Source organism: Camelina sativa, chromosome 12 (assembly GCF_000633955.1).
Source record: "Camelina sativa cultivar DH55 chromosome 12, Cs, whole genome shotgun sequence".
Taxonomy (NCBI): domain Eukaryota; kingdom Viridiplantae; phylum Streptophyta; class Magnoliopsida; order Brassicales; family Brassicaceae; genus Camelina; species Camelina sativa.
This window is the reverse complement of record NC_025696.1, coordinates 20,552,991-20,570,400: the sequence shown is the minus strand read 5'-3', so window position 1 is coordinate 20,570,400 and position 17,410 is coordinate 20,552,991. Positions and strand designations below refer to the sequence as shown.

Sequence of the window (17,410 nt, the reverse complement as noted above, 5' to 3'; positions counted from 1 at the left end):
TTTAACTAAAATACTGTAGATGAGAATTGACCAAAAAAAAAACAAACACGAAATGATATCCAAAATTGGCTAAAACAAAATTATTGAAAACATTTCATTTAAGAAACTGATATATATCGAACATATCAAATTTTCTCTCGTCAAAATAATTTACATAACTGTTGCTCTAGCCACTTAGACGGATTTACATTATCAGCATCGAAGATCAAAATACAATTGTCGATTATTTCTGGTCAACTATCTCAATTTTATTTTCTTATTGTTACTAACCACAAGTATATTATAGAAATTTAGGAAAACTAAATGTTTTTTTTTTCTTTTCTTAAAACAAATCTTTCCGTATAAAATCATATTAGTTAATTGAGGAAAAAAAATCATATTAGTTAATGGTCAAATATTGTAGGGAATCATAAGGATAATCTTATTATTTTCAAAAGAGCTTTTAAATAAACTGAATTATTTTTTAACCACCACGTCAGTAATAATTCATTTGGTCAACAACAATACGTTTGTAAATAGTGACGTGTTGCGATTGTGCTATATAGTGTCAGAAACTCATAGGCTAAATGAGAAGATAAACAAAAACAAAAAAAATGAATCAGACGGAGCCTCTTAGAAACATTGGAGACGATGACGACGTAAGAACAGAATTCAGAAGTTTAATATCTTCACTTCCTTCAGACATAAACGTCCAAGGGAAGAAGCTATGCAACTACCAAGGATGTTGGTATTACGAAAAGAATCTCCACGCAGTCCTCGATTACCAGAAACATTTTAAGCCGCTTGACACCGACATAATACTCAGTTCATACCCCAAGTCTGGAACGACTTGGCTCAAGGCCCTCACAGTCGCTTTACTTCATAGGTCAAAGGATGGTATTCAGAGCCATCCTCTTACCTCTGATAGCCCTCACGGTCTTGTACCATTTCTCGAGATGAATTTGTATCTCAAAAGCTCAACACCGGACCTGACCAAGATCTCATCATCTCCGAGGTTGTTCTCAACCCACATGCCGTTGCATACTCTTCGAGAGCCGCTCAAGGACTCTCCTTGCAAGATCGTCTACGTGAGCAGGAACGCCAAGGATGTATTAGTGTCGCTTTGGCATTTTAGGTCAAAAATTGAGAAGAAAGAAGCTGAAATAAGCAGTCTCAACTCTATAGTCGAGTCGTTCTGCAAAGGAGTTGACAATAATGGACCTGTTTGGGACCATGTTTTGAGCTATTGGAAAGGAAGTTTGGAAGACCCAAAGCATGTTCTTTTTATAAGGTACGAGGATCTCAAAGAAGAGCCTTATGCCCAGGTCATGAGACTTGCCGACTTCTTGGGTTGTCCTTTCACTCAAGAAGAAATACATAGGGGGTCCGTTGAGAAGATCTTGAACTTGTGCTCTCTGTGCAATCTGAGTAACCTGGACATCAACAAGACCGGGGTATCGTGGAACAACATGGATCACAGTATCTACTTCCGCAAAGGAGAAGTTGATGATTGGAAGAATCATCTCACTACTGATATGGCGAACAAAATCGACATGGTCATCCACGAGAAATTTCAAGGTTCGGGTTTAAAAATCTGAGTTATATTTATGTTGAGTGTGCTTTCTTTCTTCCTTTCATATGTACGTGTATCCTAATAATAATAACTTTCATTGTTATGGTCTTTTGTTGTATGCTTCATTACGTTTTCCAAAATCCAAATTGGTAATTTTATAAACTTCTTTGACGCAAACCAATGTCATGATTATTGAATTTCGGAATATTTGTGTGGTTCTTTATAGCTACGTGAAAGATGCGTATAAAATTTTGCTTCAAAATTCAGATTACCCGAAACAAATTATATAAACAACACTAAATTGACTCGGTCGGTATCTTGGAGACTTTTGATATGTTTTTGGAATATATTAGGTCAAGTAGCTTGTGCTGCATTATTGAAAAGAAGGGTTGTTTTTCTTAATTAGGCCACTCTCTCAAGACCTCTTGGTGTTAAATATTTAGAAGCAAACAAAACTCGACCTACTCTATCATTGAAAAGATTATTAATTAGTCACCCCACATATGATCTCCAAAGAACTCGTTGACTAATATCTTATACTCCCTCCGTTTGTTTCATAATATAAAATGTTTTAGAGAAATTTGTTGTTTCATAATATAGGATGTTTTCAAATTTCAATACAACTTTTAGATTAGTTTAGTATTTTATATTATGCAGTATTGTTTCTGACTAGTTGAACTTGTTAAAGTAAAATCTTCTTAATCTACGTGCTTTGCTTAAAACATCATATATTTTGAAACGGAGGGAGTACTAATTTATGATTAATCCAAGGATTGCCCCATTATTCCACCCTGTACTAATTGCTTTCTCAGCATTCCTACTCAAACTTTTTGTCTCTTCAAAAAACACAACAAAAAGTTTAATCTTTATAAAACTACACATAGTTTTTTAAATCCAAAATCCTACATCTCTAATCAACCCAGATGAAACCATCAGTAAACCGGTAAACACATTTTATTAAACTGCAAAATACCATTTTTTGTTGGAATTTGACCTAAATTTAATTTTTGATCCGATGAAACAGGTTGAAAAAAAAAAATGGAAAAAGTGAAAAATAATTAAAATGAAAAAGTAAAATTTATCCTTCGTCGTCGTTGTCTAAACATCAGTTTACTGAATCACCAGCCACCATCGCAGGATTCTTAGCATTATTCACCGGAGTTATCCTCCAACATTGACTTTTCACAGCGACTATATTATTTTGTTATGTCAGGATTTGTAGTTTAGAAGTTTGTGGTTGTATCGTTGTTGTGTCATCAACGGAATTCAATTTTTGGTATCGAATGTTGTTGATGAAAAAAAAGGGTTAACATAACTGTTTTATTTGCATATTTTGATTATAATAGATAATGGTGGCAGTGGCATCATCGAAAAGTGGTTGTGTTATATAACTTTGTAGCATCAATGAAATCGACCATGATACCGGAATGTTGCATGCTAGCAGCATGGGATCTCATACCAAGACAAGCACAATCAAGTGCAAAACTCAGTGGTTCAAATAATATATAGTCATACGTTGTAACGAAATTTGATCACGGTTCAGTCAAAAACATATCAAGATGCATTTAAAACGCTTTCTCACCTTATGGTTTAACACTTTCCATTTAACCCATCGTCTATCCTAACTTGTTCCATTATATGAATTGTGAATTCTAGGATTTTTTTCCCTCTTTAATCACATTAAATATTGAAAATTTTAATCAATTAAAATAGAAAAATATAATTAAATTATTTTTCATTTTTCATTATTCATTTTTTGACATAGTAAATATTTATTATATATATATATATTAAAAAAAATAAATTCAGTTATTTTTTAATTTTTCAAGTTAAAATATATTATACAATTATGCATTTCAACTAGTTGAATGGATGAAACAGAATATAAGATTCAAATTTTGACGTATATTGCAAACGAAAGTAACATTATTTCAGTAGTTACTGGTTTTCATGATTGTTTCCATGTTGCTGTGAAAATAATTCCTAGTACCTGGTCTAAAAGGAAAAGCTAATGAGGAGATGCTAAAATAATACAAGTGTGATAATGACTCCAATATCATCCATTGCTATGGTACTAATTATAAATATATAACTCTAGCAGTGGACAGAAGACTATCCTGTTTTTAAGTTAATTTTTTATGACGTTTGTTTTTTCGATAAAATTTTCTTTTGATTCGTTTATATTTCGTTCTTATCTTCGTCATTCCTAGTGATAGGGTAGCAATTTAGCATGCTTATTCATATCTATTCACTAATTTGTAAGGTTCCTTGAATTTGTATGATAAAGCGACTTCTTGGGTTGTCGTTTTACTCAAGAAGACATACATAGCGGATCTGTTGAGAAGATCTTGGACTTGAGCTCACTGAGCATGAGCAATTTGGACATCAACAAGACCGAAATATCATGGAACAAACTTGGATCGCAGTATCTACTTCCGCAAAGGAGAAGTTTATGATTGGGAAGAATAATCTTGCACTACTGAAATGGCGAACAAAATCGATATGATCATCCACGAGAAATTTCAAGGGTTCAGGTTTAAAAAACATCTGAGTGATTTTTATGTTGAGTGTGCTTTTTTTCATTCATGCATTCTAGTAAAAGTAACTTCCATTGTTATGTTCTTTTGTTGTATGATTCATAACGTTTTCCAAATTGGTACCTTTATCAACTTTCTTTGACGCAACCCAATATCATTGTTGAATCTGGGAATAACTTTTTTTTTTCTATATATATAGCTTTGTATAAACAATAATGACTTCACTCCGTATCTTGGGAAGACTTTCGGTATGTTTCTGGAATATTATTAAGGTCAAGTGTAGCATTATTAAAAATGAAAGTTGTTTTTCTTGGTAAGTCACTGTCTAGGACTTTTTGGTGATATATATGATGAAGCAAACAAGATTCGACCTACTCTATTATTGAAAATAATTATATTCATCTCCAAAAAACAACTCATTAATTAACTACAGTAGTAGCTTATACTGCTTTATCGTCTGTGTGCTTGCGTCTACCTGAATTTAGTATATTTCAGCACTTTTTGCTCAAAAATATGTTTTTGGTAATATTTATCATTAAATATTATATTCATATTCAAACAAGTTTAGTTAACTCTCTTTACTATTCTTAGAACCAAATACAATTAAAAATATTTTAAATATCCACATATATATAATTTTCTACAATTAATATAGATATTTAGAAGATTTATTACAAATTAAAAAATGTTATTCTCCTATCATCTCTTCATGATTTTAAATTTTAAATGTAGTGAATCATCATATAATACATAAAATTAATAAAATATATATTTTTCCATATATTGGGATTAACTATTTTTTAAACGAATATATATTACTTAATTAATATAAAAAGTGTGTGTTCAACATACATATATAGTAAATTTACCGTATTTAGTAAATTATAAAATTTTAAAAAGTTTATAATTTATAACTGATATATCTAAACTTAATAAAAGTTTAAAAATATGAATATTTAAGTATATTAAAATTTTAAAATAACACAAACGAATTATATTATATGACCGGTTATTTGACATGACATGATTGAATTGATAATACTAAAAAATAAACTATCATTAATATGATACTTCAATATAGATTAAATCATCATTTTACTATTTTAACAACACCAATATAAAGTATGTGAAATCAAACTGACTTAATTAATATTGTATTAAAAAATTGTTCTCCGGTATATGATATATTAAATCACTAAAATTAACAAAAAAGTACATAAGCAAAACTAGTATTAAAATAGTACATTAATCCCATACTCAGTAATAACCTAACAGCAACCAATACCAACAACGGAGATACCAAAATATTAAACTAACAATCATCCAACAACAATCCAATAAAAATGAACAAACCAACAAACAAATAACCATCAATTAAATAATAACAAGAGGCAATAAATCACCGTCTTAATATCATTATAATAACCCACTTTAGCAACCTAACAAAAGTCAGACAACAGATCAACGAGCCACTAGAACATCCTCCTCTTCATCCTCTTGATTCCATAATCACACTTTGTCTTTACCTACATCACAAACAACAATTGAGATGCATGAGTATTATCACAAATACTCAGTGAGGCAATTCTCTCATCTACTATGCTATACTCACAAGGAATAAGATCTATGCATGCATCAAACAACAATCATAAATCAAACCATGAAAAGAACAAGCATTCAGCTGTCTGCTAAAGGATGGTGTCGACTGACACCATAGGGTGGCGACCAGCACTAGTCACCTGGTTTTGACCGACACCTCCACATGGTGTTTACCGACACTCGCCAAAGCCCTCTTGCCGTCACGTCTTGGTTTCAACCGACACTCTCTTAGTGTCGGCTGACATCGACCCCGCAACATCGTTCTCTTCAAGCTGAAGGTGTGATCTCCGCCTTCCACCGCCTCCAATGCGGCCAAGACTCTCCCAGAGGCCATCACAAGCCATAGGAGCCACAAATCACACAAAACAAGGAAGGGAAACAATCAAACAAGTCACATAATCACAGAAAAAAAAATCTTAGTTTAGATAAGTCATGGTCATGCACTCACCTTTAAAACAGGAAGATCTGACTCAACCACGACGGAGCAAAGCACCACAACAAGCTTCACAACCGACCACCACTCTAGATCACCACTCCAAGGCTAGAATTCTCCAGAAACGACACATAAAACTTTAGAAACCACCAGGAATTCACATAACTCTCTCTGAACTTTCTCTCTTCTTTCTAACTCTTTGGAAAAAACGACAAAATTGGCTATCCTCTCAATAGCTTCGATTTTTTGGCCTTATAAACAAAGCCCTAGGTTTTTCATCAACCAAACCGCACTAAACCGGTGATCAGAAATCAAAACCGGTGGAACCAGAAAATATTGGTGTCGATCGACACCCCTATAATAATATAAAATTAGAATAATACATTTCATAATATTATCAAAATAATACGCTTAACAAAATTTCTAATTCAAACCTTGGTATCACATATAACAATATTTTTGACTATCTATACAAATATATTAGCTTACATGTAATCTAGCTTTGTAATCCATGTTCAGTGCCATTCTAATAAAATAATAATTAAGTTTAGTAAAATGTGTATTTTATATGAACTATATGAGTCTAAGTGTATTAATATTGTTGCAAAATAAATTAAAGACTCTGGTTAATTCATCAATTAATAAAACACAATACAAAAATTAGGACACGTCCATGTAGCGCCATAAACCAAGTCATCAAATTGTGCAATAAGAACAGATCGAAAAGCAATATTTAAAGCTCTGATCGTCATTTTTAGTGGGTCTCATGTTCATTTTCAATACATGGATTCAGTAGGACCCATATCTACTCTTTGCCCGTGGGTCCATCTATATTTGACAGCATGTTTGTTACGTTCGAGAGATTTTAATGACTTCTTTACCAATTCTAAAATTCACCACATAATCTTTTTTTGTGTTTGGTCATCACTCGCACAGTTCCAACATTCACTTCCCGGAAGGTCACCAACCCTGAAACTATCCTAGCTCAAACACGCTTAAGTTTGGAGTTCTCTCAAGATATTTGACCGAAAAGATAAGTGTACTTTGGTGACATAGGTGGCTAAATCAATTCTTTTAATCCTCTTCACATGTCCCTGAAACAAGGGTGTCATAATTCATCCTGCTAACAGATCGCAACGTCTTCATTGCGAACCAAGACCGTCACCCCTTGACAGTGTGAGTCCACCCGACTCTACACTCATCTGGGTTCGCCTCTGATACCACTTGTAACGTCCCGACCGTCATTTCTTAATGGATCCCATGTCTACTCCTAATACATGGGCCCACCTTTCTAAATGGACCCCACGTCCACTCCTGGCCCGTGAGTCTACCAATATTTGACGACCAGTTTGCTACCGACCCCACAAATCACCACATAATATTTTCCTATGTTTTGTCCTCACTTGCATAGTTCCAAAAATCACTTCCCGGAATGTCATCCATCTTGACACTACTCCAGCTCAAGCACGCTTACCTCTGGAGTTCTCTCAGGACCTTAAGTACAGTTCTAAGTACATACAAGCACTATTTTACATTTCTTTTCCTTAGTCTATTTATACCAAAATTCTTTACACTTAGCCGATTACACACTTAGCCAAAAAGAGTTAAAAGCGTACATACTTCACGTGATTACATGGATCATGGGGTTTAAGGTTTCTAACAAATGGGGCACTCACATACTCTCAATCATAAGTAGTACGACAGCCCTTCATTGACGCATTTCGGTGTCGTCGCCATGGTCTTTGATTTCCCAGCCCCACTTGATTGCTCACCGCCACCCATTCGACTAGATTCATCACGAAGTTGTACTTTCTTTATTCGCGAGCTCATGTAAGCTCCCACTGATTTTCTCACTTAAGTTCGGATTTGCAAGAGACTCCATGTCCAATTTCGATGGGGTGTGGTTCTGCAGCTTTGATTCTTGTTATCTCAAACCTTGTTCATCTTCAGTTTGCACCATTTTCTCCTTGAGTTTGCGGCAGCCACCACCTCATCCATCATTTCCATTAGCGGATATTTTGGTTGACCTTCCACATTTTTTTCAATCGGTAAATTGAAGCGTCTTTGCTCAACTCTTGCTCCAGCATCAACGAATCCCACTTGATCTCTTCTTCTTCATTCATCATCACCTTCTCGATCATTGCTAGCTCCAAATAGAAATCAGATACTTTTGATTTGAGGTCTCACCTTCACACATGGTTGGTACCATCGCTTGGTATGTTTCTTCTCCTTCAATCATTGTCTCGGTTATCGGTGAGGGAATGGACTTCAGAATAATTTCAACCCACTAAGTGTTCGTCGATGCGTTCTGGTTCAGATGCATCCCAGACATTATCGACTGCGAGTTATCGGGTGATATTTTAATGATACTCGGACTAATGATACTCGGACACATTCCAATCAAACACAAAGACACAAATCTAAAAAACTGAAACCTAAGCCCTTGCACAATGGCAAGAGAGACTCTCACAAAGCTTCGCTATAGAACCATTAACGTCAGAAGCACCAATAAAGTCGGATAGACCTCACATCAAAGCCAAACCAGAAGCAAACCGAGAGGGAGGAAGCAAGATACCAAGGCGACTAGAGACACAAATACAACTCCCATAGTACCTCACCAGCCAGATAGAGAGAGCACAAAACCCTAGGGTCAAAGAAAAAACTTTGATATCGACGAAGACAAACCACGCAAGATCAACTGTTCTTACATGTGGACACTCGTTGACCCATTTTCAGCCACTTACATACATAAAACTGGTGACGTCCTTACAAGAGAAGAACTAGAGACCGATTCCACTACTTCAACTAAAACCTAACTCCAAAGGTTCCAAAGAAAACTTATAGCATAACTCAGCCAGATTTCATTAAGTCAGCCGTAAAGCTTGGCTGAGTTATGCTCTAAGTCAGCCGTCTGCTCTTACTCAAATGTTTTTTCCATAAATCAGCCCCAACATATATACCATAACTCAGCCGTCATTACCTCTATAACGCGTTACGGCTGAGTTATTTAATACATGTCAGCGATTTCTGATGTGACGTATGACGGCCCTGTTCGGAAGAGTGACGCTAAAACAGCTGCAGCGACCGGAAAAAATGACGCAAACACAGGCAAAATCATGATTGATCAGAAATAAATAGTCGCTGAAGTTGGGATTTATTGTCGCTAGCTCCGAAGAAAGAGTCGCTGAAATTTCCGGCGATCGTTTTAACCGACGCGGCGACTGAAAAATCATTTATTTTTCACTGTTTCTTTTACGTTACGTGTCGCTCATTTCAAAACTCATTAAAAACAACGTTATATTCGAGTCGCTGAAAGGTGTCGCCGGCGACACGGTTACGAACAGGACCGACGTGGCAATAATAGTTTTATAATTACGTTTTTTCCTTTAACCTAAAACAAGAGCACGTTGGGTATTTTGAAAATACCCGAAATATCCTAATAATAAAAAAAAAGATTTGTTGGTTCTGGTAATATTAACTAATTTGGAGTACATCTGAGTAAATCTCCTTAAAATATTTGGTCACGTAGTGCGGCTTTTTTTATCAAGGCTCTGATTGGTAACGGTTGTTACTTATGGCTGTAAAGACTTTAACTTTAAAATTTTAGCTGTAGAGAATTTAGCTTTAGATGCTTTGACTGTAGAAACTTTAACTGTTAAAATTTGATTGGTAACAAACATTTTTAAAGCTATAGTTGTTACTTTTAGGCTCTGATTGGGAGAGACTTTTAAGACTTTAAAATTAATTTAAAGTCTTAAAAGCCAAAATTTTACCAATCATGCTTTTACTGTTTTATTATTTTTAAAAGTCTTAAAAGTCTAACTGCCCACTTTTTTTTTAGTTTGTACGTACAAAATTTTAAAGTTACAAATATGAGACTTTTTTTGCTGTAAAAAAATAAATAATAATAAAACTGTTGTTATTTTTCTCTTTCTTATTATTCATGATGATTAAAACATTCATTTTCAATCTATGTATAATTTATCACAAATATATTATAATTCATTAAAAATAGATTTTTTATTTCTGTTATTTTGAGATCCATTTTTCATAATTATTTTTGCATCAAAAACAATTATAACACATAATCAATTATGTCATATCTTTATATTTTTTTAATTTGTTAAAAATATTTATCTATTCATTTTTGTATTTTTATTTTTTAAATAAAATTTATTATGTTGCCACATAAATTTATTTTTAGCATAATTTATATTTATGAAAACATACAATAAAAACAACAACCATTAAAGTTTTAACAGTTAAAGTTTCTACAGCAAAAGTCTCTACAGCAAAGTCGTTACAGTCAAAGCATCTACAGCCACAAGTAACAGCTGTTACCAATCAGGGCCTTATTATTAAAATATATTGAAATGAAGATATTAATAATGATAATGAAAATAAAAATAATTATTATTAAAATGGATTTTAAAAGAAAGAGAAAAAAATAAGAATAATTAATTTATAAAAAGAAAATATGTAAAATATATATATAAACTTGTGGAGAGATTTTAAATATAAAGGAAGGGAAAAAATTAAAAGTTTTTCTATTTGTTTAATTTTAAAGTCATTTTAAAACCTGAATTTGAGGCTTTAAAAAAATTCTGAGAAAACAACGAAGAGAAAAAAAAAAGTGGCTTACAAAACTTTAAAATAAATAAAAATCATAAAAGTCTGATTGGCAAATTATTAACTGTCAAGTATTTTATTTATTTTAAAGTTTTAAAAGTCTTGTGCCAATCAGGACCCAAGTTTGATTCTAAATTTCGAACAGTAAATTCAACGGTTTGATTCCAATTAGAAAACTAAACACGTTACTTATAATTACAACCGAAAAAATAAAAGGGCTTTTTATACACAAATACACAAGAGAGATACTTGGAGAAAAGGATTAAAATAATAATAAAAGACGGAAATTATCTTCCCGCCACCTGTATTACTCTATCCTCTCTGTTCTCTCTCTCTCTCTCACTCTCACTCTCTAATGGCTTCTTCTTCTCTACCTCTTTCTCTCCCGATTCCACTACGATCTCGTAGTAGCACCACTCGTTCTCTACCTTTTCGATGCTCCCCTCTCTTTCTCTCTCTTCCTTCTTCAATAATTTGCTTCTCCACTCAAAACCCCTCCGGCCACGACCTCGAAGAGGTCCGGTGGCTCCGGGAAGAGCAGAGATGGATTCGCGAGGAGCAACGTTGGATTCGAGAGGAACAGAGATGGATACGCGAGCGTGAATCTCTTCTACGAGAGATTTCGGATCTCCAGCTCAAAATCCAATCCCTAGAGTCACGGAATTCGCAATTGGGGAGTTCTGTTCCGGACACGATTTCGAATATCGCTGCTTTGATTCAGGTTTTGAAGGAGAAGAATCGGATCTCTGAGATTGGATTAAGCGCCACGCCGATGGTATTGGAGAATACGAGAGAACTTGTGGTTGAGGAAGAAGAAGTGGAAGTGGAAGAAGAAGAAAAGCGAGTGATTATTTCCGAGGAGAAAGTTAGGGTTCCGGAGCCGGTGAAGATGAAGAAGAAGAGGAGGACGTTGAAGGTTGGAAGCGAAGGCGACGATGTTCAAGCTTTGCAGGTCTGCTTGCACACACAAAAATTGTTGTCTCAGTTTTAGAACAAAGGCGAGTAAAGCTGTCAATCTAGTTCTATCGTCACTGGAGTTAGCTTAGATTGAGAGATTAGGCTGATGATTTGAATTAGTTAAGCGATTTGAAATAGTTAAGTGATGATTTGAGATTTGAGTTTTAAGTGTTTGGAGAATNTTGGAGAATACGAGAGAACTTGTGGTTGAGGAAGAAGAAGTGGAATTGGAAGAAGAAGAAGAGAAGCGAGTGATTATTTCCGAGGAGAAAGTTAGGGTTCCGGAGCCGGTGAAGATGAAGAAGAAGAGGAGGACGTTGAAGGTTGGAAGTGAAGGCGACGATGTTCAAGCTTTGCAGGTCTGCTTGCACACACAAAAACAATTGTTGTCTCAGTTTTAGAACAAAGGCGAGTGAATCTAGTTCTATCATCACTGGAATTAGCTTAGATTGAGAGATTAGGCTGATGATTTGAATTAGTTAAGCGATTTGAAATAGTTAAGTGATGATTTGAGATTTGAGTTTTAAGTGTTTGGAGAATGTTTCTTTTTGATGGTTTGTTTTGCTCCGTGTGATATAGGAAGCTCTGTTAAAATTAGGATTCTATTCGGGTGAAGAGGATATGGAGTTTTCCAGCTTCTCAAGTGGGACTGCAAGTGCTGTTAAGACTTGGCAAGTATGTTTTTTTTTTTTTTTTGCATTTAGCTCAGGTTGATTCTATCGTGTGTTCCGAGTGAGGTTTTGATTTTTTGGCACGGTCCATGTTTTGCTTCAAAAGGCATCGCTTGGCGTACGTGAGGATGGGGTAATGACAGAAGAGCTCCTTCAGAAGTTGTTCATGGATGAGGATACAGAGACAGATAAGGATGAAGCAAATACAATTAAGCAAAAGGTAAAAAAACTGAAGAAGTTTCCTTCTTACTTGTTCTATAGATCATAGCTCGTTTCTACCACACTTATCTAAGTTATCCCGAGTATATACCAGTCATAATTGTCCCAATTACTTATAGCTTTGTAGCAATCCTTCACAGTAGTTATGCGGTCTATTCTTATAACCGAATATGGACTCTTATTGTACGCTTTGGCCTCACAACTTGTTGCCTGACCGTTTTGTTTTACCTTCTTAGATTAGCACTGTCCTTCAAATGATGTCTTTGTTGCTAGTGAGATTTGTTCCAAATCTGAATTGTCTACTATGAGTCTTATAAACAATTAAGCAAAGGGGAAAATACTACATTATCTTGTTTGAGATATTTAGGGAACATGAATATTCTGAATTTAACTGTTAGATTACTTAACCTGTTAAGATCTATTCTTTCTGCTGAACCTTTCTCTCATCTCCCTTGATCAAGGAAGCTGGTAACGGAGCAGTATTTACGTCAGTGACACAAGTCCCTGAGAAGAAGCAATCAATCATAAAAGACCAAAGTGACAGAGAGGTTGACGTTACTAAAAATCGGGTTTTTCTTCTTGGAGAAAACAGATGGGAAGATTCCTCCAGGCTCATTGGCAGGAACAAACCGGTAGACAGAAGTACATCTACAAACACCAAAACGAGGTGCATCACTTGTCGAGGGGAGGGTCGATTGATGTGTCTAGGTAAATCCCTTCTCGACCCAGGTTAAGTGAAAATCATCGGTTCTTTGATAGTTAAGATAGAAGGCTAGGAGCCTAGGATTATTATTTAGCCAACTAAGACTGCTAATAGAAACCAACCTTATGGCAAAGGTTGTTTCATCCAATGTGGCATCTCGGTTTAACATAATCGATATTCTAAGTAACACTTCACGCGCAGAGTTGTCTAGTACAGTGTTTGATTATGCCAAATAGAGACTTGATGTGGATTTTGGTTCTTGTGTAGAGTGCGATGGAACTGGTGAACCAAACATTGAGCCGCAGGTGAGTAAATCAAAACAACCCTTCTTTGATTATGTGTATGTGTATATTATCAAGTAGCCTAAAGCAGAGAACCTCTTCTCCAATGCTGTAGTTTATGGAGTGGGTTGGTGAAGATACGAAGTGTCCGTACTGTGAAGGTCTTGGCTATACAATTTGCGATGTCTGTGACGGCAATAAAAACATATAATCAAGGTTTATGTTTTAATACACAGACACATTTATTTGAATGATAGAATCATATGTATGTTTATGAATACGAATGTACAACTTCTTCTGTATATCAGAAGTATGATATTTGCATTACTTTCAAAGAAGATAGGTTTGATATAAGTTTATGCAAGATTATATATATGAGTCTCGTAGAGATTATATAAAAACAGATTAGATGTTTCAAAGGTTCAAAAGAGAAGACAGACTCTAGACTCTAGACTAACTCGATTTCAAACTACTTTTTGAGATGGAATAGTGACTCTAACAATCCCACTTTTGCATAGTTGACATCGAAGAGTACGACCTTGTTAGGTTCTCGCATCAAGAAAGTGGAGCTCAAAGGGACACAGAAAACTTCAGAATTTGTGAGGAAAATGCTTTGATCTCCGATGTCTTAGAGTGTAAACAGCGTTTCCTTCTTCTTCGTCTAGCATGAACACCATTATTGCTTCTGTTTTCTTTCTCGGAATACTTTTGATGATCTCTGCGGTCTTCCTGTACAACTTAACCACGAAAGTTTCACCGGTGGTTATTGACCCAACCAAGTGTTCGCTTGTGTAGCACTAATTTAAAAGGTCTCGTTTTGGTCTCGGACAGCTTGGGAAGGTTTTGAAACCGCAAGCTCTTCAATTACTTAGCTAAGATGATGTTTCTATTGCTAGTGAGCTTTTTTTTGTTCGGAATCTGAAGTGTTTAATATGAGTCTATAAGAAAATTGGTAATGGGGGTAAATACTATGTATCTTGTTTGAGATTTTAGGGAACATGAATATTCTGAAATGTCTCTTGATTTGCTGAACAAACCTGCTAAGACCTTATTCTTTCTACTGACCCTTTCGTTCAATTTACTCCAGGGAAGCAATCAATCATAAATTATCAATTCCCACTTTTGATCAGCTAGATTTAGTATTTTCATCTCAAAACTGATATCTCATTATTAACTCCAAGGTAGCAGTATGATTTCATTTTACTTACTAATTTGATATGGCTACCAATACCATTCCACCCTCCATAATCTATTTCGTTTGGTTATAATTCAAAAGACTAATATGTAGCATTATTTTGTTGAATTCAGTTCTGAATGGTTAAAACTTTGATACTGATTAAATTTAGTCTGGCACTATGTGTCCTTTAGCTAGGAACCTAGGGACAAATTGTAAAAGATATTCCAAGGTCTTATGATCCTTCATGCAAAGAGTACATTCTAAAGGAACAACACAAAGAACACCTTTTGAACCAATGCCTCTAGACTCAATCCCAATACCAGACTGATATCTCTAACAATCCCACTTTTGTTTAGCCAGCTTGAAAATTCTTTGTTCGTCGACATCAAAGATTCTGACGAAGTTAGGTCGACCAAAGCAGAGAGAGGTGCTCAAAGGGACACAGAAAGCTTCAGTGTTGGTGAGGTAAATGCTTTGATCTACGAGGCTTGGAGTGTAAACAGCGTTTCCTTGTTCGTCTAACTTGAACACCATTATTGCTTCTGTTTTCTTTCTCGGAACACCTTTGATGATCTCTGCGGTCTTCTTGTACGACTTAACGATGAAAGTTTCAGTGGTAGTAACTGACTCCACCAGGTGTTCGGTTGTGTAGCACGAATCCAAAAGGTCTCGTTTTGTCTCGGACAGCTTGGGAAGGTTTTGAAACCGCAAGCTCTGCAACTTGGGGTTGTTGCTAGGGTTGTGGAGATCCCATGATCCGACGAGGTGGCCTCCAGAGCCGGCTATGCGAAACATGTCATCCTTCTTGGAATACATGACAGGGGAGGAGAAGAAGCATGGGTCTGTCATTCTGATGTTGACCCACTCGGAGTTGCTTCGAGCCGGTCTGCAGAAGCTGAGCTGAGGTCCCAGGAACTTGACAGCCACAACACAGTCCTCTTCTTGAGGAGAAGAAGAAGACATGGCCACGTTGGTGACATATTGGGTTTGGCAATGAGGCAGAGTTACAAGAGGAGGAAGCATAATGCGTTTCGGATCTGTTTCACTGTTTATATTCATTTCTCGGAGACGCAACACGCCGTCCTTCAAAGTAGGTAGCCATCCACAGGATGATCCTATCGTTCCCATTTCCTTTTCCATCCACAGGATAACCTTATTATCGTTCTCACTTACCTCTTCGCTCTCTTTCAAAGAAGAAATGGTTCGAAGGAAACCACCAGACCTCCTAGTCGTGGCAAATCCGCGATTACCTCCGCATGGGTCAGCGCAGATCAAGGCACAAGAATGAGAATAAATTGGCAACGACAAAGATGAGAAGCCATCAGAAAGATGAGGAGAGGATCTCACCAACAAAGGTTTCCGAAAGCAGAGCTTCGATGGCTGATTGAGAAGCAAAGACATGAATAATGTTCTTCTTAACGGGAAGCAAGATAGAAGAGAAAAAAAAAAACCCCCTAATTGAAGAATTGGTGATCTTCTCAACCTAAAACACCATTCATAACTTGCTCACCAAGTTTCCCATCTCCAATATATTAATTACGGTCTTTGTGAGTTATTTACATTTACTACACAAGTCCTTTTCTGGAGTGGGTTCTTCCACCATACCAAAAATTCTTATTGAGTTTCCAAATTCTCTCATTAAGTTTCCAAACATCTTGGAAATGTCCTAGAGCATAAAAAGTTAAGCTCTCCAATTAAGAAACATTATATAAAATCTTTGGGTAATTAACGTTTTTACCATAAGCAAGCCAAAACAAATCTATTTGTTTACACAAACCGAATCAATTTCACAGACACCATAGTAATTACTAATTAGTATAGGTGTGATATAAAAAAGACATGGACCGACCCTGTTGACTGTTGTTACTCGTTAGTGCCAATCAACTATATCTCCGAATGTTGTTGAGCCAACTCCTTCCCACACTTCACTGTGTCCCACTTCTTCGGAATCAACACCTTCCAAGTCACAGTCCCACCATCCTGAACCATTTGCATCTGTTGGGAAAAAGTTCATATAAGTATAGATTTTTATATGAACTTACAAGTTACAACTATGCATTAAAAAAATCTTTTATTTGTTATTAGAGTAATTATAATGACCCAATATAACAACACAAAATAAAATTAAAAGTTCAAGTACATGAAACAAAAAAGCCCAAATACATTACTAGGAGGTTATATTTGTCATAAAATTTTAAATCCAAGTTTACATGAATAAGCCATGACTTTTAAAGTTTTAATCTATATATAATAGCAAACCCATTTTTTTGTGTCAACTTTTAATCCAATGGATGAAATTAGTTCCACTTTTAATTCAACGGTTTAAAATTATTAATCGTGTCTTTTCGTCACACCCCCATCTTTCAAAAATCACACCTTTAAATTTTTGCATCTCTTTGTTGTACCTCTTGGTTTCAAAAATTACATCCATTAATTTTTACACCTTTTTATTTTACACCTCTATGTGTTACACCTCTTTGTTGTACCTCGATGTTTCACATCTATTAATTTTTACACCTTTACATTTCACACCTCTATGTCTTACACCTCTTTGTTTATTATATATAAACTTTTCTTGACTACATAAACAAGTTTCGAAAAATTGTTTTCTGAGTACTAAATAAGGTCAACTTTAATCTAACGGATAAAATT

General features: G+C 35.3%; 3 protein-coding genes across 4 annotated transcripts; 2 read left to right on the top strand and 1 right to left on the bottom strand.

Moving 5' to 3' along the window:
- Window positions 555-1,655, top strand: LOC104732342 (cytosolic sulfotransferase 1-like). The gene has a single exon (XM_010451876.2). The coding sequence runs from the start codon at window positions 594-596 to the stop codon at window positions 1,575-1,577; it is 984 nt and encodes a 327-aa protein (XP_010450178.1). The 5' UTR covers window positions 555-593; the 3' UTR covers window positions 1,578-1,655.
- Window positions 11,039-13,950, top strand: LOC104732341 (golgin subfamily A member 6-like protein 22). 2 transcript variants are annotated; one of them, XM_010451875.2, is made up of 6 exons: window positions 11,039-11,702; window positions 12,287-12,382; window positions 12,485-12,598; window positions 13,059-13,305; window positions 13,568-13,605; window positions 13,697-13,950. In XM_010451875.2, exons 1-6 carry the CDS (start codon window positions 11,106-11,108, stop codon window positions 13,790-13,792), a joined length of 1,188 nt encoding a protein of 395 aa, XP_010450177.1. In that variant the 5' UTR covers window positions 11,039-11,105; the 3' UTR covers window positions 13,793-13,950. The 2 variants fall into 2 exon arrangements, with proteins under 2 accessions (XP_010450177.1, XP_019089770.1); XM_019234225.1 differs by lacking the exons at window positions 13,568-13,605; window positions 13,697-13,950 and having other exon boundaries at window positions 13,063-13,188.
- LOC104733700 lies at window positions 15,092-16,196 on the bottom strand. The gene has a single exon (XM_010453260.2). It carries the CDS (start codon window positions 16,157-16,159, stop codon window positions 15,092-15,094), a length of 1,068 nt encoding a protein of 355 aa, XP_010451562.1. The 5' UTR covers window positions 16,160-16,196.